Below are 26,458 nucleotides of genomic sequence, written 5' to 3'. Positions count from 1 at the left end.
ATATCATCCACATATACTACAAGCAGAATTACTCCACTATCAGAATTTCTATAAAACACTGAGTGATCACACTTACTCATCTTCATTCCAAACTGTTGGACCACCTCACTAAACCTGCCAAACCATGCCCGAGGACTCTGTTTCAAGCCATAAAGCGATTTTCGAAGTCTACAAACTTTACCTGACTCCCCCCTGAGCAACAAAACCAGGTGGTTGCTCAATATAAACCTCCTCCTGAAGATCACCATGAAGAAAAGCATTTTTAATATCCAGTTGATGCAAAGGCCAATCATGAGTAGCCGCCAAGGAAATAAACAATCGGACAGATGCGAGCTTGGCAACTGGGGAGAATGTATCAGAATAGTCAACTCCATAAGTTTGTGCATAACCTTTGGCCACTAAACGGGCCTTAAGGCGAGCAATAGATCCATCAGGATTTACTTTCACTGCAAATACCCATTTGCACCCAATAGCCCGCTTTCCTGGGGGCAAGGACATCAACTCCCAAATACCATTAGTGTCAAGGGCCATCATTTCCTCTTCCATTGCAGCACGCCAACTAGGATGGGACAAAGCCTCAATAACAGTTTTGGGAATTGAAAAAGAATCTAAAGCAGTGACAAAACAACGAGAAGAGGAGAATAATTGATCATAAGGGACACAAGATGAAATAGGATAAGTGCAAGTACGTTTACCTTTGCGAAGAGCAATGAGCAAATCCAAATCAGACAATGAAGGATCAGTAGGAGCAGGATCGGTCGACGAAGAAGCGGGTAGCGGAACGGAGTCAGAGTCCTCTAAGCGTCTGGAATACACATGAAAGATGGGAGGGCGACCTGGCATATGAGCGAAAGGTGTAGGAGTAGTCTGAGGAGACGAAGAGCGAACAGTGTATAACAAGAGGTCATCTTCCTCCTCCTGGGTGTTATAAACAGATGATGGCGGAAAAAACGGAGTGGACTCAAACAATGTTACATCCGCGAATACACGATACCGATTCAGATCAAGAGAAAAACAACGATACCTTTTCTGACGTCGAGAGTAGCCAAGGAAGACACATTTGAGTGATTTGGGATCCAATTTAGTAACCTGTGGACGAACATCACGAACAAAACAAGTACAACCAAAGAGACGTGGCTCAATAGGAAACAAAAATTTAGTGGGAAATAAAATGTTATAAGGGATATCACCATGAAGGACGGAGGAAGGCATGCGATTGATCAAAAAACAAGCAGTGGATACAGCATCAGCCCAAAAACATTTAGGTACCTTCATTTGGAATAAGAGGGCTCTAGCTACTTCAAGAAGATGTCGATTTGTTCTTTCAGCAACTCCATTTTGTGAAGGAGTGGCAACACAAGAGGACTGATGAAGAATTCCTTTTTGTAACAAATAAGATTGAAATTCGCCAGAGAGATACTCTTTAGCATTATCACTTTGCAATATACGGATGGATGTATTGAATTGGGTTTGGATTTCAGCATAAAATGCACAAAAAATAGAAAATAATTCTGAACGACTCTTCATTAAAAATAACCAAGTAGTACGAGAGAAATCATCAACAAAGGTAACAAAATACTTAAAGCCAGACTTAGACACAATAGGACAAGGACCCCAAACATCTGAATGGACTAACTCAAAGGGAGACGAAGCCCGTTTATTGACTCGAGACAGAGTAGGTAAACGATGATGTTTGGCAAATTGACAAGACTCACAATCTAGAATAGACAAAGAATGAAACTGTGGATATAACTTCTTCAAAACCGAGAGAGAAGGATGCCCTAAACGACAATGAACATCAAAAGGTGTTAAACGCGTGGAGCATACCAGAGATCGTGGAGATCGAGGTAGTTGCTGATCCAAGACGTAAAGACCCTCTGACTCACTTCCTCTACCAATAATCTGCTTCGTCGAAAGATCCTGAAAAACACAGTGATCAGGAAAGAATGAGACACAACAATTCAATGCACGAGTGAGTTTACTCATGGAAAGCAAATTAAATGCGAACTTAGGGAGACATAACACAGAGGATACAGAAAAAGAAGGGGTTAAGTTGACATGACCAGAACCCATGACAGACGATTTAGTGCCATCAACAAGAGTAACAGAAGAAGGCGATGTATGAGACTCAAGATTGGACAAAAGGGTAGAATTACCTGACATATGATCGGTAGCACCAGAATCAATAACCCATTTGGAGGATGAAGACACAAGACATGCATTAGAGTTACCTGACTCGGCAATTGCAGTGATAGAGGAGGAATTAGAAGATTTTATAAATGCCTGGTATTGGATGAATTGTGCATACTCATCTGCAGATATCAAAATTCCCTGATCGGAAGATCCATTCAATTTGTGTTCCGTGATTTTAGTCATCATATGAATCACATCAGTTACGGTGGTGGTTTTAACTTCAGCCATAAGGACAACCAACCCAAAAACGATAGCAACAAAAGAAACACAGAATCAGAAAACAGTACCCGGCGTGAACAGTACCGATAAACAGTACCACGTGAACAGTACTGATAAACAGTACCACGTGAACAGTGCCCGTGAACAGTGCCGATGAATAGTACCAAATAAAACACCTCCACCCAACACCCGAACGGCAAACAAACCTCAAATCTGACAAGGGCCAGCGATGGTGAGATCCAAATGTTACCCTTTATGGATAACCCAAATGAACGGAGCCCTAAGTCTCCAAAAAAATTTTAAAACTTTACGAGAGATAAAAAAGAAAAAAAAATCTGTATGAGAAAGGCTCTGATACCATGTAGAAGGATAATATTTATTGTATATCACAATAGAGATTACAACCTATTTATACATGAGAGACGGTAACTAAACAGGAAGGAAAATCACGCCTATGATTATATAATCCCTAAGATTAAGCAACTGACCCATCTATCAATATTTACTTCCTATATTAACATATTTACTTTCTATAACTTATAACAGAGAAGAAGAGAAGGAAGGAAGGAATTCTATATTTATATTTTATATTAAATAATATTATTAATTATTATATATATATTCTATTATATTATTCCATTATATAGTATATGTAATTTATATAACTTAGAAATTTATATATTATTTTATTATTAGTTAATATTATTATTTAATTAATTATTAATTTTATTATTAATTAGTTGTTTATATTTTATTTTATTTATATATATTAAGAAATTAATATGAATCTGAAGAATTTTGGAGAATGTTAAAGTATTCTTGTGTTTCACTCTTAATCTTTACAATAGATTTACAAGATTATTTATACACAAAAGAATTACGACTAAATAGAAAACATATAATCAAGTAATCATAGAGATAATTAAGGATACTAATTTATGTCTAGAATCCGTAATCAAATCATATCACTAAAAATTAGCAAATAAGTCAACACTCCCATTAAGTTGGTGCACAAATATCGCACATACCCAACTTGCAAATCTAATTATGGTAGGTTCTATTGTTGAGCCTTTTAATAAACACATCCGCAAGTTACCCAGTAAAACATGAACTGCTGATCAATCTGTTAATCTGCCAATCACATCCCCTTAAGATACTGTCTGTTAATTTTTCTTTAATGAAGTACCTATCAATCTCAATGTGCTTCGTTCGATCATGTTAAACTGGATTTTGTAACATACTGATAGCAACTTTGTTGTCAAAATACAAAGTTATCTTGTTTCTCTCGGACAACCTTAACTCCTTCAATAACTTCTGCAACCATAAAAGTTCACGCTCGCCTTGGGCCATTACTCTGTATTCTGCTTCAGCACTTAACCGAGCAACAACACTATGTTTTTTGCTCCTCCAAATAATAAGGCTCCCTACCACAACTGTGTAGTGGTCAGAGTTGAATCTCCCGTGAGAGATCTGCTCAATCTGCATTTGTAAAAATTTCAACTCCGAGATGACTATGTTTGGAGTTAAAAAGCCCTTTCCCTAGTGCAAACTTTAGATATCTCAAGATGCAAAAGACAACCTGCATATGAGTCTCGCAAGGGTCAAGCATGAATTGGCCAACTAAGCTAACAGCATAGACTATATCCAGTCGAGTGTGTGAGAGATAAATCAACCTCTCTACCAGTCTCTAGTATCTTCCATTATCCACGGACTCAACATTTCTTGCTTGCATCTTGTTATTACCAATGGGAGATTTTGCTGGTTTACACCTCAACATACCAGTTTCTTCCAAAAGATCCAAAATGTACTTTCTTTAGGAGATAAAAATCCATTTTTCTGGTCTGGCCACCTCAATATCTAGGAAATATTGAAGCTTTTCTAGAACTTTACTTTCAAATTCTTGAGCCAACAAGCTTTTTAATTGAGTCATTTTCTCTTTGTCATCCCTTATCACCACTGCATCATCAACATGCACAATGTTTAATAAACAGAGTGTGATCAATATTGCTCTATTGATAATCAAAAGACATCACGACTCTACTAAACCTGTCAAACCAAAATCTAGGAGATTGTTTTAGCCCATACAAAGCCTTTTTTAATTTGCACATCTTTCCTTGTGTCTTCTCATTAACAAACCCAGGATAGATCTTCATGAACACCTCTTCTTCTAAATCTTCATGGAGAAATGCATTCTTCACATTAAACTGCTGAAGTCCTAGTCCAAGTTGGTTGCACAAGATAACAGGACTCTGATTGAATTTATTTTTGCAACTGAGGCAAATGTCTCTTGATAATTCACTCCATACGTTTGGATGAAACCTTTAGCAACCAATCTGGCCTTAAACCGTTTAATTGTGCCATCAACTTTGTGTGTTCATTGTAAATACCCAATTACAGCCAACAAGTTTCTTCCCAAGTGGAAGAGAGACAAGCTCCCATGTCTTATTTTTTACCGGTGCTTTCAACTCTTCAATCATTGCTCCTTTCCATTTAAGATCTGTGAGAGCTTCCTTCCAATTCTATTAAATAGACACAGAGGAAATATTTAAGACAAAAACTCTATAGGAGGGAGACAATGATTCATAAGAAATAAAGTCAGAAATGGGGAATTTGGTAGGTTTATCTAAATCATTGGAGCATTCAAGAGTTAGGGTAACTCACCAGAAAAAAATTCGACTCTGAGTAGGCTGCATAATGGGTTCTTTTGCCTTGTCTCTTCTCGAATACCTCCTCAAATCTGACTTGTCCAAACATCCAATTCTCTCCCTGATTAGACGTCTCCCCCTGTCTAGTAGAACTCTTCCTCTAAACCATATCATTCAAAATCACAAAATTCGAGATCACCGCTTCTTGCTCATTATTCTCTCTTGAAAAGGTGAGTGGATGGTACTAAAGTAGAGTTCAGTTTCTCTAAAGGTAACATCTATACTAACAAAGTATTTTCTAAATAGATGGTGATACCTGTATCTCTTCTATGTCGAAGAATACCCAACAAACACACATTTAAGGACCTTAGAGTCCAACTTTCCTGTCGTCCTAATATAGACAAAGCAAACACACCCAAATACTTTTGATGAAACAATACATAAATTTCTTCCTTGTAAAACCTCCAAAGGACTCATAAAGTCAAGGGTCTTGAGGACCACTCGATTAATAAGATAAGCAGATACAAGGATTGCATCTCCACAACCCAACATACTTTCGATAGGTTCCTGGTGAACATAAAAGATCGAGCTGCCTTCAATAGATATCTGTTTTTCCTTCAATAATGCTATTTTGTGCACTAGTATAAGACAACTTATCTGGTGTACTATCCCATTGGACTCCAAATAAGTAAAAAACCTAGCATCCGTATATTTTCTTCCATTATCAGTTCTTAAAATTTTCACCTTAACATAAAATTAAGTACAAACCATCTTGTGAAAGGATTGAAAATAAGAAATGTTAAATTTGGGCTAGGCCTAACTCACCCCAAAAGCTAACTCAAGGGGGAGGATTGCCTATGCCTCATATAAGGGGCACATTACCCCTTTCCACAACCGATGTGGGATTCAACACATACCCCTCACGCTCAGAATTTTACTGGTGCGTGACATATTTATGGGAGGCCCAACATCGGATGGGGAGGCTCTGATACCATGTTAAATTTGGGCCAGACCTAACTCACCCCAAAAGCTAGCTCAAGGGGAAGGATTGCCTATGCCTCATATAAGGGGCACATTACCCCTTTCCACAACTGATGTGGGGTTCTCACTTTTAGCTTTAATCAAATATACCTAAGTCATTTGAGTGCAATAATCAATAAAAGTGACAAACTATCTATTATTAGATAAGAAGACAGTTTGAGTAGGCCCCCAAACATCAGAATGAACAGTCACAAAAAGATTTTGATTTTTATTATGACTCAAAGGATAGAAGATCCTAATGTGCTTAGCATACTCATAAGGATCACAAAATAAAAAACCAAACTGAATTCTAACAAACAAACTAAAATAAAGTTTTTCTAATACAAAAAATTATGGATGCCCTAACCGCCTATGCCATTGTATTATTTCCTTATTGACATCCGTATTTTCTCCAAAACAAGCTTGAGATATCGAAAAATCTGGATCACCTTCCAACATGTATAAGCTATCATGCAGTCTATCATTGCCAATTCTCTTCCCTGTGAGAAGATCTTGACTAACATAATGATTAGGAAAGAATTCAATTTTACACTTAAGAGCATTAAGAGCATTGATAATAGCACTGACAGATAAAAGGTTGATAGGAAACCGAAGAACATGAAGGACAGATGATAATTTAATATTTGGTGCACAAATAACAGAATTGTTCTGGATATGAGAGTAAAAGAGCCATCGGCAATTCCGACACTGCTTTTGGTTAAAGGAGAAAAATAATTGAGAAAACTAATTGAGAAAACCTTTAAAAGAGCATGTCATGTGTCTATTCACACCAGAATCAATAATCCATAAAACAGTATCAAGAGAAAAAGTATTACCTAACTTCACAAAGTTAGATGGAGCACCAAAGGAGGAAGAGGTGTTAATATAAGACAGGAGATGCTTGAAACTCTGAATTTCATTAGGTGAAAGGAACTCAGCAGCTGTTGTCTCCTTAAAGGGCTCCTCCACAATTTCTGATAAATTAGCTTGAACTCTAGAGCTATCTCATTTCCCCCTATAGCCTCTAGTGGGACAACCATGTAACTTCCAGCAAGTCTCCTTAGTATGTCTTGGTTTCCCATAATAGTCACAATGCAGGTAATCTTTCTCAGAATTAGGAGGTTGTGGTGTGCTCAAACTAGTAGCCAATCCAGCCTTTTCAACTGGTGCAGTATAGAGCATAGCAAGTCGGCGACTTTTCTCTTATTAAACATGGGCATGAGCCTCTTCTAGTGAAGGAAAAGGGTTTTTCCCCAACACTTAGGACCAGAGTTGAAACATATTCATTATTTAACCCTGCAAGAAATTCATAGACCCGCTCCTTTTCAATCATTTTCTGAAATTTGACTGCATCTCCAATACAGTCTACTTGGAAGTGCCGATAGTAATCAAGCTCTCGTCATAAGCTACATAGCTCATAATAAAATTGGGAGATAGTCATTTTTTCCTTGCTTAGTATCATGGATCTTATTCTGAAAATTATAAATTTGGATATCATTCCCAATTTTGGAATAAGTCAAGGACAAAGCCTTCCATATCTTTGCAGCATTATCAAGTAACAAATAGGACTTAGAGATATGTGATTGCATAGAGTTAAGTAACCATGTCATAACAAGACAAAATTATCCAAATTCCATTGAGAAAAATCTAAATCACTCCCATCCAATTCTTTCTTATTACCAATGACATAGCCCTGCATTCCTCTAGCCTTGATAAACAACAAACAAGATAATTAGTTCCATCAAATTTTACAGGACTAATTTGCAAGTGTTATTAGAGTTAGGAACCAAGATCCTTTTACCTTCTGCCATGATAAAATCAAATACACCGTGAAAGAATAGGAGGTATCCAAGGTTGTACACACAAGAGAGCCCAACCAAATTACCAAGAGACTAGGTAGCGGCACGGGATGGATGGAAAGATATCGGAAACGGCGCCAGAGTGGACTGGGCAGCATAGCAGCATCGGATAAAACCTCACGCACCGAGAAGGAAAGGCGCTTGAGCCTCACGCGCGTGGATTTTCAGCGTTAGAGTTGGACAGCTAGCTGGCGACAGTCCAACAACCCTGCTAGTGGCAGTGGTGAGACGAAAAAAGACCCCTAGATAGGGCAGTACAAAAAAAGTAGATCTAGAGTTTTACAAACCATAAAAAGGAAAAATTAAATTTAAACCTAAAATCAGGAAAAAAAAACTCTGATACTATGAAGTATTTTGGAGAATTTTAGAGTATTCTTATATTTCACTCTTAATTTTTACAAGTGATTTAATGACTATTTATAGTATACACAAAGAATTACGACTAAACAGGAAGTAAATAATCAAATAACTACGGAGATAATTAAGGATCCTAGTTTAACCTTAGATCCATAATCAAATCAAATCATATTACTAGAAATCAGTAAATAAGTCAACAAAATCTTGTATACATTATATAGATATAATTTATCACCAACTATATTTTTTACATTTTAATCTTACTAAAGAAATTAATATTTAGTTAGATTAAAAGATATAAACTATAAAAATATATAAAAAAATTTAGCTTTGTCGCCTTTTTCACAAAGGCGTCACCTCGCCTAAGGCGAGAGAAGACTCTATCGCCTTAGTGTCGCCTCTCACCTTTGCATGCATCTATATCATATCTTCTAATATGTGGATTCCACCGCACAGTAGACTTGAAATGAGTTGCTAGCTTAACGCTCATGACATTATTGGTCTAAATGTGAAGTCTAAAGTTAAAACCTCCATGCATATAAAAAGAATAAAATACCTTAACTCCCTCCAGTTTTGTAATACGCCTCGGTGTATACTCACTGCAGGTAGAAATATATAACTAATTTATTACACAAGCTAAACAAGCCAAGGGTGAGGGGGGAAATAAAATAAAGCAACATCAAAGCTAGCTATCATAGGTTACTAAAAGAATAATAGAAATCCAAAATCAAATACAACATTGACAATTGATACCGCTTAGCCCTTAATCACATAAAAGACACTTGGATGTGTGTCTGTATGCTGTATGAACATTGGGCAACATGTGACAACAATTTAAATTGCTCAAACCATCCCAATCAACCACATGTATGAAAATTAAATATATTTTTCCAATCAAGTGATGCCTAAAGTAAGGTTCATTTGATTTGATATCCTCCCAACTCACCCTCAAAGTTATACTTACAGCCCTGGTGTACAATATAGAGAAATTTAAATGAAGAAATAATGTGAAACAATAATACAAAATAGGGATATAACTTGTAAGCAATTAGAGATGGTAAAAATAGGGAATGATAAAACTAAGTTTAAAGTGAGTGAAAATCTCATAAAATAAGTTGAGTGAGGAGTGAATTACATTTATCCAATAACATATAACAAAAAAAAAAGGTGATAGGAGAACAATAAGAAAATTAAAAGTAACAAACAAGGGACATGGTCAATTGATGCTCAAACGATAATACATATAGGAGGAAAAAAAGCTTTGATATATATTAGTCTAGTACTAGGAATTGAATTAAATTTGTTTGCAAATTTCAAGCTACATATACAAATATGGAAGACTTATTAAACCAATTTTTTTATGTAAACAGAAAGAATTCTGCAAAGATGTATTTCTGTCATGTCGCATGGTACAAATCTGGGTATTCCTTCATGGGTCATGCAATGAATTGAAGGAAGTAATTTGGGAGGTACTACTGATTCCGGCTCGGGATTCTTTGAGCTCCAAAGAAAGGTCAAAGAAGGCAGGGAATCACAGACATGTAATGAAATAAATAAAGAAGGCCGGCAAGGTTTAATTGCCAAATTCAATTGCAAGAACGAAATGTATTATGTATCTCCCAAGTCCCAACATAGAATGGAAACAGAAACCACATTTTCTATCAAGGAAAATGATATCGCAAGTCTCCAAAGATTAAAATTTATTAACCTAATAATACATCAACATCATCCATTGATAAGACTAGGTCCACATTATAACTGTAGCTTCATTACCAGATTTTGACATGAATGAGTAAACCAAATTCAAGCTTTAAGAAAGAAGAATCATGAAAACAATAGAGTGATAAATATAAAAGTTCTAGCTAATATAAACCATTAACTTAACCTGGTGCTCCTCAAAAACCCCAAGATGCTTGATCGATTGCCATGGCCAAGTTGTCCAGAACCTCCCCCTCCCCAACTTAATGCCTCACCTCCATCTACAAAAGAAAGCGACCAAATGAAAGTATATGTTTACACAATGCCTCTCTTTTATCACTTATGATAAACTAGAAAAGGGAATATATTCAAAGATTTTCCATTACTAACCAGTAACAGCAATTGAATGCTCAGAGGCCAAAGCAACCTTTTTAATGGCAAGTCCACTCAACCATTCTACTTTGGTTGGCAGAAGAACTACACTTTGCCTCTCTGTAAATTAGTAGAAATTGTACAGAATGTAAACCATGGTCACAACCAACAATTTCATATAAACTTAAAATGTTGAATGCCTGAATCCCTAACCCCACAACAGAACTCCAAAAATGTAAAAAAAGAAAAAAGAAAAAAAAGCATGAGCGCAAGAATTTAGGCAATCACAATTATATCAACTATGTGACAACCAGCACAAAGTTCAGCCATTACTTTTTCCCAGGCCCAGCTGTCCATTTGAGTTCCTTCCCCACATATAGAGCTCCCCATCCACTGCAAGGAATGGTGAGAGAATTGTCATTGAAAAGACAATGGAAATTGTAAGAACTCACAGATAGCAACATAATACAACCAAATAAACATTAAAATAAAAACTTAAAAGAGATAGATAGAGAGATAGATATATATATATATATAATTATATATATATAGAGAGAGAGAGAGATGACTAGATTGCACTTTAAAAAGGTATGATAAACAACGTTAGTTAACATACCACCCCACTCACTTATATAAGGAAATAAAACAACAACAACATTCACTCTAAATTTACAGAAAAATCGCAGCATATGCAGTTTAGGAGCACATCCCCTTATATAGAGTTGAATCAAAAGTTTAGCTCTAACTGGAACCAACTTCAGGTCAAGGGGTACAAAAGTTCTTTTAACATGTACAACAATTACCAAAAAGTTCTCTAGCTGCCCCCTTCCCACCTCATTTTATGGCATCAATCATTTTATAACTTCATTTCTCCCTCTAGTTGTGTGAATGAAGGTATCAATTCCCATATTAGTATAATGTACTATTATTTCCTTAAAAAGTGCGCAAGATTTAACTTTTCATGCACCACTTGAAAGCAGTAACATCCAGCTCACCAAAATTGTACCCTTCCCTTCCTTTCCCCCTTAACCCACCTGTAATGGCACAAGAGTGATGATAACCAGCTGAAATTTGCACAACTTCCTTCTTAATCCCAGAAACTTCAATAGGCTCCTGCAGTGATAAGAAAAGTTAAAAACCTAAAAGAAAGCTCCAATTATTAGTAGAATTATTCCATCAATAATAGCAAGACAAAGCATGAGCTGACTACCATCTGAACCAAGATCATCATTGATTTAAAAAAAGAATGTGGCGATGACCAACATACATCCTATTTTACATTTTCAACCGAAAAAGTATTTGATATATTTGATAAGTAGATAGACAATAACAAGTAAAATATAAAGATAAAGGCCTGCTACAAATAGTGCAATAGATTACATATATTGGGAGGAGTGAGGTAGATGTATGCAGAAAGATGCTGAGAAATAAAAGTAGAAAGAGATTGACGCGTGCAATTACTTTGTAAGGGGATTTCAAACTTGGGATTAGTGAAACTCAATCTCTCATTCCAATTCTTCTTTATCTCTATTATTAGCTAAACATAAGTAGTAGTTGTATGGATAAATGCCTGATTGTATCAAAAACATGGGTCTGATATTATGTTTTGAGGAAGCTGACTGCATAACCATGTATAATTAAGATCCTTGGAAATCAGTCTCTAACTTCAATTTTTCTTGTCTGTGTAATTAGCTAAAGAAACCTAGCAGTTGTTTTGAAATGCTTGATGGTCCTAAAATAAATGTGATAAGTAGTAAAATAAATGGTACCCAAATGCACCCTGATTCAATCTTTTGTCTTATAAAATGACAATCCATCTCTATATGTTTTGCTATTTCATGAAAAACAGAATTTTAGGCAATATGACAGCTTGGTTGTCGCATATTAGCTTCATTTGATTAACTTCTACTCTACCCCTCAATTCTTGGAGAAGTTGTCCTGACCAGGTAAGTTCATGTTAAAGTTGGAATAACAAAAGGATAAAGAAGAAAATAATATGAGAAGATTTATGTGGTTCAGCATTGAAAGCATATATCCAGACGCAAATCCTCAAGAGGGTGCATCTTTATTCAACAATATTCTACATCTCATACTACAAGTGATATGATCCTGGATCACTGATAGCAACATAGCAAGCAGTCTTGAAGCTAGAAAATTAGGCCTAAAACAAAAAAAAGGGCATGAGCTGAAAGAAAGAGAAAGAAGGGAAGGTTCTAGAAACGTACAGCTAGAGGAGGTTAGCAAAGAATAGAGAAAAATGTTGTGGTGTAGCAATCTTGAGATACCAACAAACAGGGAAACTAAATCTATTATATGTAGAGGCTAATCTCATCAGCTATGGGAGGCTTGTTCTTATTTTCTTTGGGCTATTGCTGGGACTAGCAGTGCCAGTACAGGAAGTGTTTCCTGGCGGTTGTTTGTCAACCATTTTTCTTCTTGTTCCTTGTTCTTTTACATTTCAGAACTCTCATTGTAGTTGAAAGGGCTTTCTGCCATTATTATAGAATAGAAGTTTCAGTTTTCTTTACAAACTCTCTATTTCCATTACAAATGGTTCCTAACTCTATCAGTTGGTCTGACCAACCGGATACCCAAATCCACAATAGAAATTTCAGCGAGAAGATAGAGAGGAACATGGAAGTTTGGCAAGAGAACCTGGCTATTTTCCATCATGAGCAGGAAGAAAAATTTAATAGGATTGAAAAATTTTTGCAATAGGGGCGAATGTCTCCTAGTACTCCACTCTATAGGTTTGAGTGAATCCTTTAGCAACTAATATAGCCTTGAACCTTTCAATTGACCATGTGCTTTGTATCTCACAGTAAACACTAATTTGCAGCTAACAAGTTTCTTTCCAGTGGAGGAGGGACCAGTTCCCAAGTTTCATGTTTGGTCAAGACTTTCATTTCTTCCATCATTACTCCCATCCAGTTAAGATCTTTAAGAGCTTCTATCGAATAATGTGGAATTGACACGAAGGAAGTGTACAAAACAGTATAAGAGACATAATTAGAGATAGAATGTTTAGTGCAGGTTATGACACCTTTCCTTTCCTCAGTGGAATCAAGGTTTAAGGACAACTCATTAGAAGAGGAAGATTCTGGACACTGAGTAAACTGTACAATAGCTTTTTCTGTTATGTCTATTCTAAGGTATTTCTTTAAATTTGTAGAAAAGTAATATTTGTTGTGTATATTACAATAGATATTAATATTTATACATGAAAAACCTTATCTAAAAAGAAAAAAGAATCAAGCCTATAATCATGCAATCCCTAAAATTAAGCAACTAACACATGTATCAAATTTACTTCCTATATCAACATATTTACTTTCTATAACCTATAACACTCCCCCTCAAATTTGAGCATAGATGTTAATCATGCCCAACTTGTTATATATATATAATCAACTCAAGTCCCATTTAGAGCTTTAGTGAGGATATCTTTTAATTGTTCTTCAGTTCTGATATGTCCTGTTGAGATAATCTTTTGTTAGACCTTCTCACGAATAAAATAATAGTCAATCTCCATATGCTTAGTCCTCTTATGAAATACTGAATTAGAGGCAATGTGGATAACTGCTTGATTATCACACCACAACTTAGCAGGCACCAAATTTGTGAACCCAAACTCTTCCAACAACAATTGACACACCCATAAGACTTCACATACGGCTTATGCCATGGCTCGATATTCAGATTCAACACTAGAACAAGAGACTACATTTTGCTTCTTACTTCTCCATAAGACCAAATTACCTCCCACAAAAACACAATATCCAGTGGTTGACCTCCTATCAACCTTCGAACCTGCCCAATCAACATCAAAACAGCATTCAATATTTGAGCATCCATGGTTACCATAGAAGAGGCCTCATCCTCGGGCTCCTTTCAAGTAGAAAAGAATCTATCCTAGACCATTCCACTGAACAACAGTAGAAGAGGACATAAACCGACTTACCACACTCACTGAATATGCAATATCAAGACGAGTCACCGTCAAATAATTCAGCTTGCCAACTAATTTTCTATACATTTCAGGATCTACAAATGGCTCATTATCTTTTATGGTAAGTTGAAGATTAAGGGTCATTGGTATACTACAAGGCTTAGCACCCAATTTTCCTGTTTCTGTCAACAAATCAAGAACATATTTTCTTTGAGATAAGAAAATGCATTTCTTACACCACATAACTTCAATGCCTAAAAAATATTTCAAGGAGCCCAAATCATTTGTATGAAAGTGTGTTTTGAGAAATTCTTTTAAGGATGTAATGCCAGCAACATCACTTCCTATGATAATAATATCATCCACATATACTACAAGCAGAATTACTCTACTATCAGAATTTCTATAAAACACTGGGTGATCATACTTACTCATCTTCATTCCAAACTATTGGACTACCTCAGTAAACCTGTCAAACCATGCCTGAGGACTCTGTTTCAAGTCATAGAGGGATTTTCAAAATCTACAAACCTTGCCTAACTCCCCCTGAACAACAAAACCAGGTGATTGCTCAATATAAACCTCCTCCTGAAGATGACCATAAAGAAAAGCATTTTTAATATCCAGTTGATGCAAAGGTCAATCATGTGTAGCTGCTAAGGAAATAAACAATCTAACAGATATGAGCTTGGCAACCGAAGAGAATGTATCAGAATAGTTAACTCCATAAGTTTGAGCTGACTACTAAATGAGCCTTGAGGCGAGCAACAGATCCATCAAGGTTTACTTTCACCGCAAACACCCATTTACACCCAATAGCCCGCTTTCTTGGGGGCAAGGACACCAACTCCCTAGTACCATCAGTGTCTAAGGCCATCATTTCTTCTTCCATCGCAGCACGCCAACCATGATGGGACAAAGCCTCAATAACAATTTTGGAACTAAAATAGAATCTAAAGCAGTGGCAAAACAACGAGAAGAAGAGGATAAATGACCATAAGAAACAAAAAATGAAATAGGATGAGTGCAAATACATTTACCTTTGCAAAGAGCAATGAGCAAATCCAAATCAGATGGTGAAGGATCAATGGGCGCAAGGTCTGCCGACGAAGAAGCTAGTAGTAGAGCGGAGTCAGAGTCCTCTAAGCGTCTAGAAAGGGCGACCTGGCACCTGGCACATGAGCAAAAGGTGCAGGAAGAGTCTGAGAATGAGATAAAGAATGAACAATGTACAACAAGAGGTCATCTTTCTCCCCCTAGGTGTCATAAACAGATGATGGTGGAAAGAACGGAGTGACTCAAAAAATGTTACATCAGTAGACACAAGGTATTGATTAAAATCAGGAGAAAAACAACGATATCCTTTTTGAAGTCGAGAGTAGCCAAGAAAGACACATTTGAGTGATTTGATTTTCAATTTAGTAACCTGTAGCCAAACATCACGAACAAAATAAGTACAACGAAAGATACATGGTTCAATAGAAAATAAAAATTTAATGGGAAACAAAATATTATAAAGGATATCACCATGAAAAACGGAGGAGAGCATGCGATTGATCAGTGGATACAGCATCAGTCCAAAAGCATTTAAGGACTTTCATTTGGAATAAAAGAGCTCTGGCTACTTCAAGAAAATGTCAATTTTTTCGTTCGACAACCCCATTATGTGAAGAAGTGTCAACACAGGAAGACCGATGAAGAATTCCTTTTTGTGACAAGTAAGATTGAAATTCCCCAAAAAGATATTCTTTGGTATTATCACTTTGCAATATTCGAATAGAAATATTGAATTGAGTTTGGATTTCAGCATAGAAAGCACAAAAGATAGAAAATAAATCTAAACAACTCTTCCTTAAAAATAACCAAGTAGTGCAAGAGAAATCATCAACAAAAGTAACAAAGTACTTAAAGCCAGACTTAGACACAATAGGACAAGGACCCCAAATATCTGAATGTACTAACTCAAAGGGGGACGAAGCCCCATTTATTGACTCGAGACACTGTAGGTAAATTGTGATATTTGGCAAATGAACAAGACTCGCAATTTAAATCAAATAAAGAGTGAAACTGTGGACATAACTTCTTCAAAGCAGAGAGAAGGATGCCCTAACCGACAATGAACATGAAAAGGAGTTAAAACTTGTGGAACATGCAAGATATCTAGGTAGTTGCTGATCCAAGATGTAAAGACCCTCTGACTCACATCCTCTACCAATAATCTGCTTCATCGAAAGATCCTGAAAAATACAATGATCAGGAAAGAATGAGATACAACAATTCAGTGCACGAGTGAGTTTACTAACGGAAAGCAAATTAAAGAAGAACTTAAGAAGGCATAACACAGAGGATACAGAAAGAAAAGGTGTTAAGTTGACATGTCTAGAACCAACGACAGAAGATTTAGAGCCATTAGCAAAAGTAACATAAGAAGACGATATATGAGACTTGAGATTAGACAAAAGGGTAAAATTACCTGACATATGATCGGCAGCACCAAAATCAATTACCTATTTTGAGGGATGAAGACACAAAGCATGCACTAGAGTTACCTGACTCAGCAATTGTAATGATAGGAGAATTAGAGGATTTCAGAAATGCCTGGTATTGAGTGAATTGTGCATACTCAACTGCAGATATCAAAATTCCCTAATCAGAAGAGGCCTCAACTGGCATCTGCGCCATTTATGAGCACTGATTCTTATTCTGAACTTTCAGGGTGTATCCAAATTCACGGCAGTAATAACAAATGATTCCACCAAAGTCAGAAGTAAGAACTGCTTTCCCAAGACACTGAAATCCTAAGAACTGCTTTCTCAGGACGCTGAAATCCTCTACCACCATTAAAACCTCCTCTGTTCTCACCTCTCTTATTATGTCTGCCACTGTCATTGTGGCTAACAAGGGCACCAGTGGTGTGTAAAGGAACTGGAGAGGAAGATCTTGTATGCAACACCCTAATGAAAACATCATGTAATAATATATTTCAGAGTCAGAAAGAATCTGAGAATTAGTTGTCTCAAACTTTGGAGGGAGACCCGCAAGGAAGTTCATAACAGCTATTTGCTCTCATTGAGCTTATTGAGTTTTCACATCTGTACTAAAAGGCACCAAGACATTAAGTTCCTCGTACACTCTTTTAAAATCCATAAAATATAAGGTCAAAGTTCTATCATATTTCTCAGCTCGATAAAACGCCTTACACACATTATAAATACGAGAAATATTTCCTTTGCCAAAGTATAAAAACTCCAAATAATCCATTAATTATTTAACAAACTCACAGTGATTAATAAAGTTGATTACATCACTATTAATGAAATTTCGGATCTGCAAAAATAATCGAGCATCATCCCTCATCCAATCTTTTTTAGTATCATCAATTGGAGGATCCTTAGTAAGATGATCATCCATTCCGATACTTTGTAAATAAATATAGATAGTCTTATTCCAATCCAGAAAATTAGGTACATTTAATTTGTACTTCGTCATCACAAGAATCACATCAGCTACAGTATTTTTAACTTTAGCCATGAGAACAACCAATCCAAAGCAATGGCAAACAGTACCAGAATGCGATCCAAACCAAAAACACCTCCACCAAACACCCAAACAGCAAACGGACCACAGAACTGACGGAAGTACTTCGAGGCAACTCCGGCAAGGGTGACCAGAGCAATAACGAACACGCGATGCACCTCCACCTCCGGCGAGTGGGACGGCGTTAGAAAACTTGTCACGGAGCGTGAAGCTCACTCGCCGGCCGGACAACCGTCGGCTCTTTAGGGCAGTGTCGCCGGCTCTCCGGCATCCTTCCTAGGTGGAGGTGAGAGATAAATGTCACCCTATATGGGTAACCCAAAAGAACAGAAGCCCTAAGTCTCCAAACATAACAGAAGAAAAGAAAAAAATTCAAATCTCTACATGACAGGCTCTAATACTATGTAGAAATGTAATATTTGTTATGCATATTACAATAGAGATTACAACATATTTATACATGAAAAATCTTATCTAGCAAGGGTTATGCATATTACAATAGAGATTACAACATATTTATACATAAAAATCTTATCTAGAAAGGAAAGGGAATCAAGCCTATGATCATGCAATCCCTAAGATTAAGCAACTAACACATCTATAAATATTTACTTCCTATATCATCATATTTACTTCCTATAACCTATAACAAAATCCAATTTATCCAAACGCCGAGGTTGTTCTTCTGGAACATAACTCTTTTCTTTTCCATCCATACCACTGTCCTCCTAAACATTAGTACCAGTTTACTCTCCCTGAATAAGAGTATCTAACATCACCAAATTAGGTATCACCTCTTCTACCATATTGCTCTCCTCCTAAAGAGGTGTTGTCAAACTAGGTCTTTGAAAACAAACTAGAATAAAGTTTTTTTAAGACAGAAAAAGGATGGATGCCCTAACCGCATATGCCATTCCTGATTGTCATCTTATTACTTCTAGATGCTTAAAATGAGACAGAAATTGGACTCCATTCTAACACATATAAGCCATCATGCAACCTACCATTGCTAATATTCTTCCCTGTTTGAAGGACTGAAAAACAAAGTGCTTAGAAAAAAACTCAATTTTACAATTAAGAGCTTTGGTGATTACACTGACAGATAAGAGATTGCTAAGAAAACATGGAACATGATGCACAGAAGAGAGCTTAATATGGGGAGTACAAGCTACAGAGCCTGTCCTGGATATGGGGGTAAGCAACCCATCATCTATTTTGACATTATCCTTTATTAGGCATGGAGAGTAATCAATGAATCCTTTAGAAAAGCTTGTCATGTGTCTATTTTTCTTAGAATCAATGATCCATGAAGTGAGATAGGAAACATTCCCTGACTTTACAAAGTTAGAGGTAGCATTGGATGAACTATCAAGGTGAGATAGAAGACGCTTCAGCTTCTCAATATCATGGGCAAAGAGCGGTTCATTTGAGACTATCTTTGTGGATGATTCAATTGCTTCTAACCCGTTTGCTTGAGCCTTGGTTGAGGGAGGCCTTTTTCCTCCATGACCTCTAGTAGGGCGCCTATGTAACTTCCAACAAGTCTTGTTGGTATGTCTTGGCTTCCCACAATAATCATAGTGCAAGTAATCCTTCTCAGAGGTAGTGACTTTAGGTGCTTCAAAACTAGCAACCATTCCAACTTTATCCATTGGTGCAGTGTACAGCATGGCAATTTTTCTACTTTCCTCTTGCTGGACATGAGCGTATGCTTCCTCTAGGGAGGGAATCAGATCTTTACCGAGGGCCTGAACCCGAATTGGATCATATTCAGTGTTCAAAGAAAGAATATGTCAAAGAAAGAGTCTTCCATATCTTAGCTGCAGTGTCAAGCAACAAATCTGACTTGGAGATGTGAGGTTGCATGGAGTTAAGAAGCCATGTCATAACAAGAGAGTTCTCAGACTCCCATTGAGGTAAGAAGGGATCAGTATCTTCTGGCTGCATGCCTCTAGCTTTGATAAACAGTAAACAAGATCTTGACCACACAAGATAATTTTGCCCATCAAGCGTAGTGGTGAAGAGAAGGGTTATCGAAACTTGGAACATTAATTTTTTCTCATTTGCCCTAGATCTGAACTCACAGAAAGGAGGGCCAACCAAAACAGAATAGACCAAGAAAAAACAGAAACTCATCAAAAAACAGGATAGAATTTTTACCAGCACCAAACAGATCCGAAACAGCAGTAGAAGGCCGGAAACAGGCCAGAAAAACCAACAACAGTGACTGGACCAAAGAACTCTGTCAGATAGCACGTCACGCACCAGCAAAAGAAGGCGCATGGGACTGACACACCGAGGGTTATAGGGCGCACGTGGTTCATGCACTGGGATTCTAGCCACCAGAACTTGGGGAATGGCTGGCGACAAAACTGCAACTCCTCCAAAACCGGCAGTGAGAGAAAACAGTGGACCTAGATGGGAAAACCCCAAACAGCAGAAGGTGGCTAGAGTTTGCAAAGAAATTTTAGGTTTTAGCATCTGAAATTAAACCCCAAAAATAGCCACAAGGCTCTGGTACCATAAAGATTTTGAGAATTTCTCAATTGTATTTTGGAAATGGCTAGGCTTCTCCTAATGATTCAAGACACAAAATCAAGCCTTAAAACACTACACCCAACCTTAACATGCTTAAACACCAAGAATGGAGAACCAGAACCTTCTCAGTCACAACAAAAAAGAAACCCCACTGCATCAGCGTCCGATGACAGATCTGATGCCGGCGATTGCCCGAAAACCTCAGGGCGACCTTAGATCAAGAACCGAAGGCTCATCGGAAGTGGCACGATGCGCCAGTGTGACACACACAGGTTCGAAGCTTGAAACGGCATGGGAGATCCACTCGCCGACAAGATGACCACTGGCGTTTGTGGAATGGTCGGAAACATGCATGCGCTCCTCCCAGAGCTGGAGGTGAGACCAAATGGACAACAGATTCTAATGTCCCAACCAAATAGCGTCTCTCTACTAAGAAACTCAAAACCAGAGGGCACTCAAAGTCAAATACTTCAATACCATGTAATAAAATAGAGTGGTAGAATAATTGTGCATATTCTCTATCGAACAAGGGTGTTTATGCACAGATTACAAGGCCTTGTTAAGACAATAAATCATTTTCTTAAAAATTCTCTATTAATCAATTAGTATCAATTAGCCCTATGATTTTACAATCTATTCTAATTATGTACGGATTATGTTCACATTACAACATTAATAAAATAAAATTTAATATTTATTTTATGCATTTATGAAAATTATTTGTGAAAATAGATAATACTTTAATTTTAAAAATAAGTTCATATAAAATATCAACAATAACAATATTGATCATCCATATATATATATATATATATAATTATCAACAATGGGCAGATGTGTGTGTGTATATATATATATATATTATTAAATGATAGTAGGTAAAGGGAGGAGAAGAGAAAAATGGTGGTGAATGACGGAAAAGATACAGAGGGGTGAGTGTAGGAACGCAGTGAGGGAGGGAAAGGTGAATGGAGTGTGAAGAAAAAGAGAGAGAAGACCTCTCCTTCCATCTCCCTCGCTCCCTCCCTCCAGACACCTCTCTCTTTCCATATCTCTCCTCCCTTTACACACCATCACTTTTCTCTCCTCCCTCCACTCACCATCACAACAAAATGATGATTATTGTTATCATTGCTAATTTATATGAATTTCTAATTTTAAAAATTAAAATATTATTTATTTTCATCAATAATTTCCATAAATGCATTTAAAAAAAATATATAGAGACAGTTTATTGTTACCTTACTAAGTAAAATGAATATTAAATATTATTGTATTCAGAAATAAAATATTTGTGTTGACTAATTTAAGTTAAAATTAGTAGCTGGCTATAATTAAAACAAACTTTCAAGGTTGGGCTATAATTGACAAAATTTGAAAAGTTCTGGTTACTTTTGTTATTATACTTTATGCCATGCCAATAACAATAAAGCAATTTAATAGTATTAGTGTCACAACATACCACAACAGAAAGCCAAATTCTCAAATTCGACCATAGGGCTATAATTAATACAAAATTCTGAATTTAGGCTAAAATTGAGAAGGAAAAAATGGCTAAAAATCAAAAAAGCGCTAAAGTTTTGCCTCCTTTTTTTTTCTTTTAAGCCGGTAAGAAATTAATAAAATTTAGAAATAAAAACCTAGCAAGTTAGCAACATCCAGCAAAGCTTGAAAAAAAAATTCTAATATTAAAATCATGCAATTCTCATGCTTCCAGAACAACAAAATAAGACAAGTATCAAATGCCAAAGATAATCACATGCACCAAATAAGTGCTTAGCCATTAAAAATAATGCTGGCAAAGCTTTCGGTAAACATGCTGCAAATTCCTCCATCTAACATGTGAAATATTTTTTTATTCTTTTAACTTCCTTAACTAAACAAATACTAGTTTCTATCTTAAATAGTAATACTCTATGCAATACTAAAAGTTTTTATGTAGATATGTAACTAGGAACTAGCCCCCAAGTGACAAGTGGATCCGCCTCAAGAACAACCACGACCACACCCCGCAAAAATGCCATAAAAGGCAAACTTAGAAATAACAAAAAAAACATAGTAAAAAATACAACAGAGCTAACATGACAAATCACCGATTGATAAAAGAAAGAAAAATAAGTATAGAGGTTGAAAAAGGTCAACATATTGTACCATAGTATAAGCATAATTGCCCGATATGCCAAGCTGTCCGAAATCATTAAGACCAGTGGCATAAACACGCCCAGTTTCTATCAAAGGAGGACAATGGTTTGTAAGCCTCTAGCAGCACATGGTTAAAAACCTTAGTATTGAAAATTAATTTATGAATAATAATTTTTTAATCAGCCAGGATAATCATTAAGCTTATGGAGGGAATAATATAGAAGAACAAAAAATTGTTGAATTATACTATGGTTATCAAAGCTGCATATGGCATCCATATTAATAATTTCTGAAAATCAATAGGACTTGCTGTTGGAAAGTGAACATGGTATGAAACTATCAGTGTGTTTTTCTATTTTATGTTTCGTAAGTTGTCAATCCCACACTTTTCCTTTAGTGCACCACTATATCTCTTAGTTTATTTGGAATGAACTAAGCAATTTTGGGGGGAAATGGAATTCCCTACAAGTTTGAACGACTTGATAAAACTATGAGGACTTTTGATAAGAGAAGGCATGAATGTTATGAAATTGAGCTATGTTTCTGCAGATAGAAGAGAATATCAAGAATTTTGGATGGTGTTTGGTATAGAGGAATGGAACTGAATTTCTAGGTGTAAGGAGGAAACGTCATTCCTATGTTTAGAAAACTGGAATCAAATGTATTCCTTGAAGGGTTACAGTCTCCCATTTGTAGGTGGATGATATCAGCTCATCAAGTTGGGTATCTTGCCTTCTGAGGGGAATAGTGTGCAAATGGACTAAACAAATTGTTAATAAATGATGTAAAGAATTAATTAAATTAAAAAAACAATTGGTAAAATGAAAATATAAATATTCACAAATGCTTTTGCCAATAGTAAATCAGCACATGGCAATCAAAACTTAGAAAACATAAATAAACATTTACAAAATAAATTCAGGAATAAAAACTCAAAATTTCAACAATTATAATTTTAGACATTAGGCATAATACCAAAGCATTACAAACTTTTGCTCCAATTTGCAATTATAGCTAATCCTTTTAATAGATTCTCTTCTGTATAAAAGTTTGCAGAGGAGGTGATGTGGGAAAGTGTCAAGAAGGATATCAATCTTGATACTCTTATTAAGTTTGGAAAAACAACAAAGAAAATGATTAATAATAGAACTAAAATTTTAACGAAGGTGGAAAAGAACTTTGATGAATATAATAAAATCAAAGAATCCTAAAGAAAATTATCATTGAGCTTTAGCTCAGTGAGATTGAAGTAGTTTCCAGAATTGAGTGGTCTCAAGTTCGAGTCCCGGTTGGAGCCAAATTACAAAGAAAAAAGAAGTATTTTTTGTCCAACTTACATCCTTAAGCATATCACAAGTAAGAAGAATAATTCTTCTAAATTTGAAATGTTCTGCAGGGATTGTTATTGGAAGAAAAAATTGGAAGCTCTAACAATTCTTTTTTCTTTATGTAAATGTAATTTTTAATATTACATTATGACATTAGTGGACCAATCCATTTACATTTAGAAAAGGCATTGAACATAAAGTAACCATTCATGTCCTAGGTAGGGATGACGAGTTTCCTCAAACCAATCACTTGCAAATGAATAATCCATGGGAGATTTAATAATGAATTATTAGATAAATCAGATTCCCTCCAATAATAATAATAATAATAATAAGCAAATACCACATAGAGCTAAAACTTCAAATCCCAAGCATTGACTTAGCAGCCAATGGACCAATAGTTACATCTTGCAATTTTTAAGGAGCTTTACCTCCATAGCTTGAAATCATGATGAAAGATAAATGGGCCCATGAAGAGCTCCTCGTGCAGCGTAGTTGCTTCTAGACTTGGTCAACCCAGTTTTAGGATGTGCAGTTTCAAGTTTGTTTGTTTTTTTTTTTGGGTTACACGAACCATTGTTGCACTGAGGAGTGAGCACCATGCATTGATTAACCTTATACATGTTGATTCTTCATCATCTCAATTTCAAGTGGCCTAACAATTGACATGGTCAAAAACACTAACTAAATTCAATCACAAACTTACAGAATTTACTTATAGTTATGATTAATACTAAACAGCCAGCACTTGAAGATGAAAAATTAGAAATGACTTTCTTCCACTGCTCTGATTGATATTATACTATAATTACAATACAGAAAGATATTTCATCATATCATTTCTATGGTCATTAGCCCAAAGAATTTTTCTTTAATTAACTGAACTCCAAAAGAATTTTTCTTTGATTAATTGAACTCCAACAGAATTTTTCTTTGATTAGTTGAACTCCAACCGGGATTCGAACTGGAAATGAATAACACTCCAGCTATAGCTCCTTGATAAGAATTTTTTTTTTTTCGAAAGAACTGAAACTTAAATAGTCGAGATCGAAAGAAAAACCAAGGCTTAAAGGAGAAAAGAGAACCTGTTAAGAAGAGGGTGTGAGCTCCACCACAGGCAATAGAATTGAGGCCTTGATTTCCAAAAGCAGAGGAAGGAAGAAGCCTAGGCCTCCACTGAGAATCCAAATTCCCCAAGCCCAATCTCCCAAAATCCCCATTCCCCCAAAGCGCTGCATATGTCCTTCGCGTCGATTCACTTGAGAACCATCTTTTGCATGTTCTTCTGAGCTCAGTGCTTGCTCTATTCCACATAACCATCACTCCTTCCTCCTTCTTTCCAATCGGAATGGCGTGGAGTGGAGACTTCAAAGCGTTAAGGCCAAATTGCTTTGTACATTTCCTCTCTCCATTTTGCGAGAACTTACCGGTGGTTACTGGAATGGTCATCTGAAAAATATTTTTAAGACAATATTTAGTTTATGTTTTCACCCTAAAATTTCTTTTTTTATGTTTTCATAATTAAAATCAGTTTTTTAATTTTTGTTATTTATTTCCTAAAAGCAATTTTTAATTAATTTATAAAATTTTACATAAAAATAATTAATAAATTATATTTTTAAATATAATGTTTAATAATAAAATAAAAATAAATAAATAAAAAATTTTATAAATAGTTGAAAAATATAAAAATTATTTTTACAAAATATGTAATATTATAATAATAAAATAAATATATATTTTATAAATTAATTGAATGAATATATATCTGAAAAAAAAATATAGATTGTTAATGATAATATGATAAAATTTGTAATGAAAAATAATTTAATAAAATATGTAATAAGAAACTAATAATATGATAAAATTTGTAATGAAAAATAATTTAATAAAATATGTAATAAGAAACTAATATTTGTATGGTGTTTAGTAACATAGTAAGATTTTCGTTTTTTGTGTTTTCAACACTAAAAATAACCTTTTTGATTTTTATTATTTATAAGTTTATAACTTTTTAAATAAAAATAAGTTTCAAAATATTTTTTTGAAATATAATATTTAATAATAAATAAAGATATAAATAATTTTATAAATGGTTATATGTAAAAATAAATAATAAATTATTTAACCCATGAATTTTAAAAATATATTAGAAAGTCTCGAAAATTTTAAAACTCTACTAATTAATTTTTTGTTTAATGGTTAAACGTTGTGAAAATAAAAAATTACTATTTAATTTTTATGATATAAAAAATATATTAATTAGTTAATTGATATAGAAAATATATTAAAATATTATTTAAATTTTAAAAAATATATTAATTAGTCTATTTATTAATTTTAACTATTAAATATTATAAAAAAAATTAAAATATCTTCAATACGAATAAACTAATTAGTAGACAATTTTAAGAAATTAAAGGATTTTAACAGTTAAACTTATAGAATGACTAATTAATATATTATTTAATACCTTAGGGATGTTTTAAGGTATTTTTCAAAACTAAAAAAACTAATTAATGAGTTTTTTTATACAACAGGGACTAAATATTTTTCTTATTAAAATCTATCTTTAGTTGCTTTCTTTTATTGATAGAAGAT

The 26,458-nt window shown here is 35.2% G+C and overlaps 1 protein-coding gene across 4 annotated transcripts in view; it reads right to left on the bottom strand.

Moving 5' to 3' along the window:
- LOC110605364 (ultraviolet-B receptor UVR8) overlaps window positions 1-25,335 on the bottom strand; it is a 63,037-nt gene extending 37,702 nt beyond the window's left edge. For all 4 annotated transcript variants that reach the window (XM_021743881.2, XM_043952618.1, XM_021743883.2 and 1 more), the window contains exons 1-7: window positions 24,943-25,335; window positions 22,539-22,615; window positions 11,398-11,476; window positions 10,697-10,756; window positions 10,382-10,483; window positions 10,179-10,272; window positions 8,850-8,892 (exon numbers count right to left, since the gene is read on the bottom strand). In XM_021743881.2, the coding sequence (XP_021599573.1) occupies window positions 8,850-8,892; window positions 10,179-10,272; window positions 10,382-10,483; window positions 10,697-10,756; window positions 11,398-11,476; window positions 22,539-22,615; window positions 24,943-25,306 (819 nt within the window). In that variant the 5' untranslated portion in view covers window positions 25,307-25,335. The remainder of the gene's footprint in view (window positions 1-8,849; window positions 8,893-10,178; window positions 10,273-10,381; window positions 10,484-10,696; window positions 10,757-11,397; window positions 11,477-22,538; window positions 22,616-24,942) is intronic.
- Window positions 25,336-26,458: the final 1,123 nt, after the last annotated feature.

The sequence above is a fragment of the Manihot esculenta genome, chromosome 17 (assembly GCF_001659605.2).
Source record: "Manihot esculenta cultivar AM560-2 chromosome 17, M.esculenta_v8, whole genome shotgun sequence".
Lineage (NCBI taxonomy): Eukaryota > Viridiplantae > Streptophyta > Magnoliopsida > Malpighiales > Euphorbiaceae > Manihot > Manihot esculenta.
The sequence above is the reverse complement of the archived record's forward strand: the minus strand, read 5'-3'. Positions and strand labels throughout refer to the sequence as shown.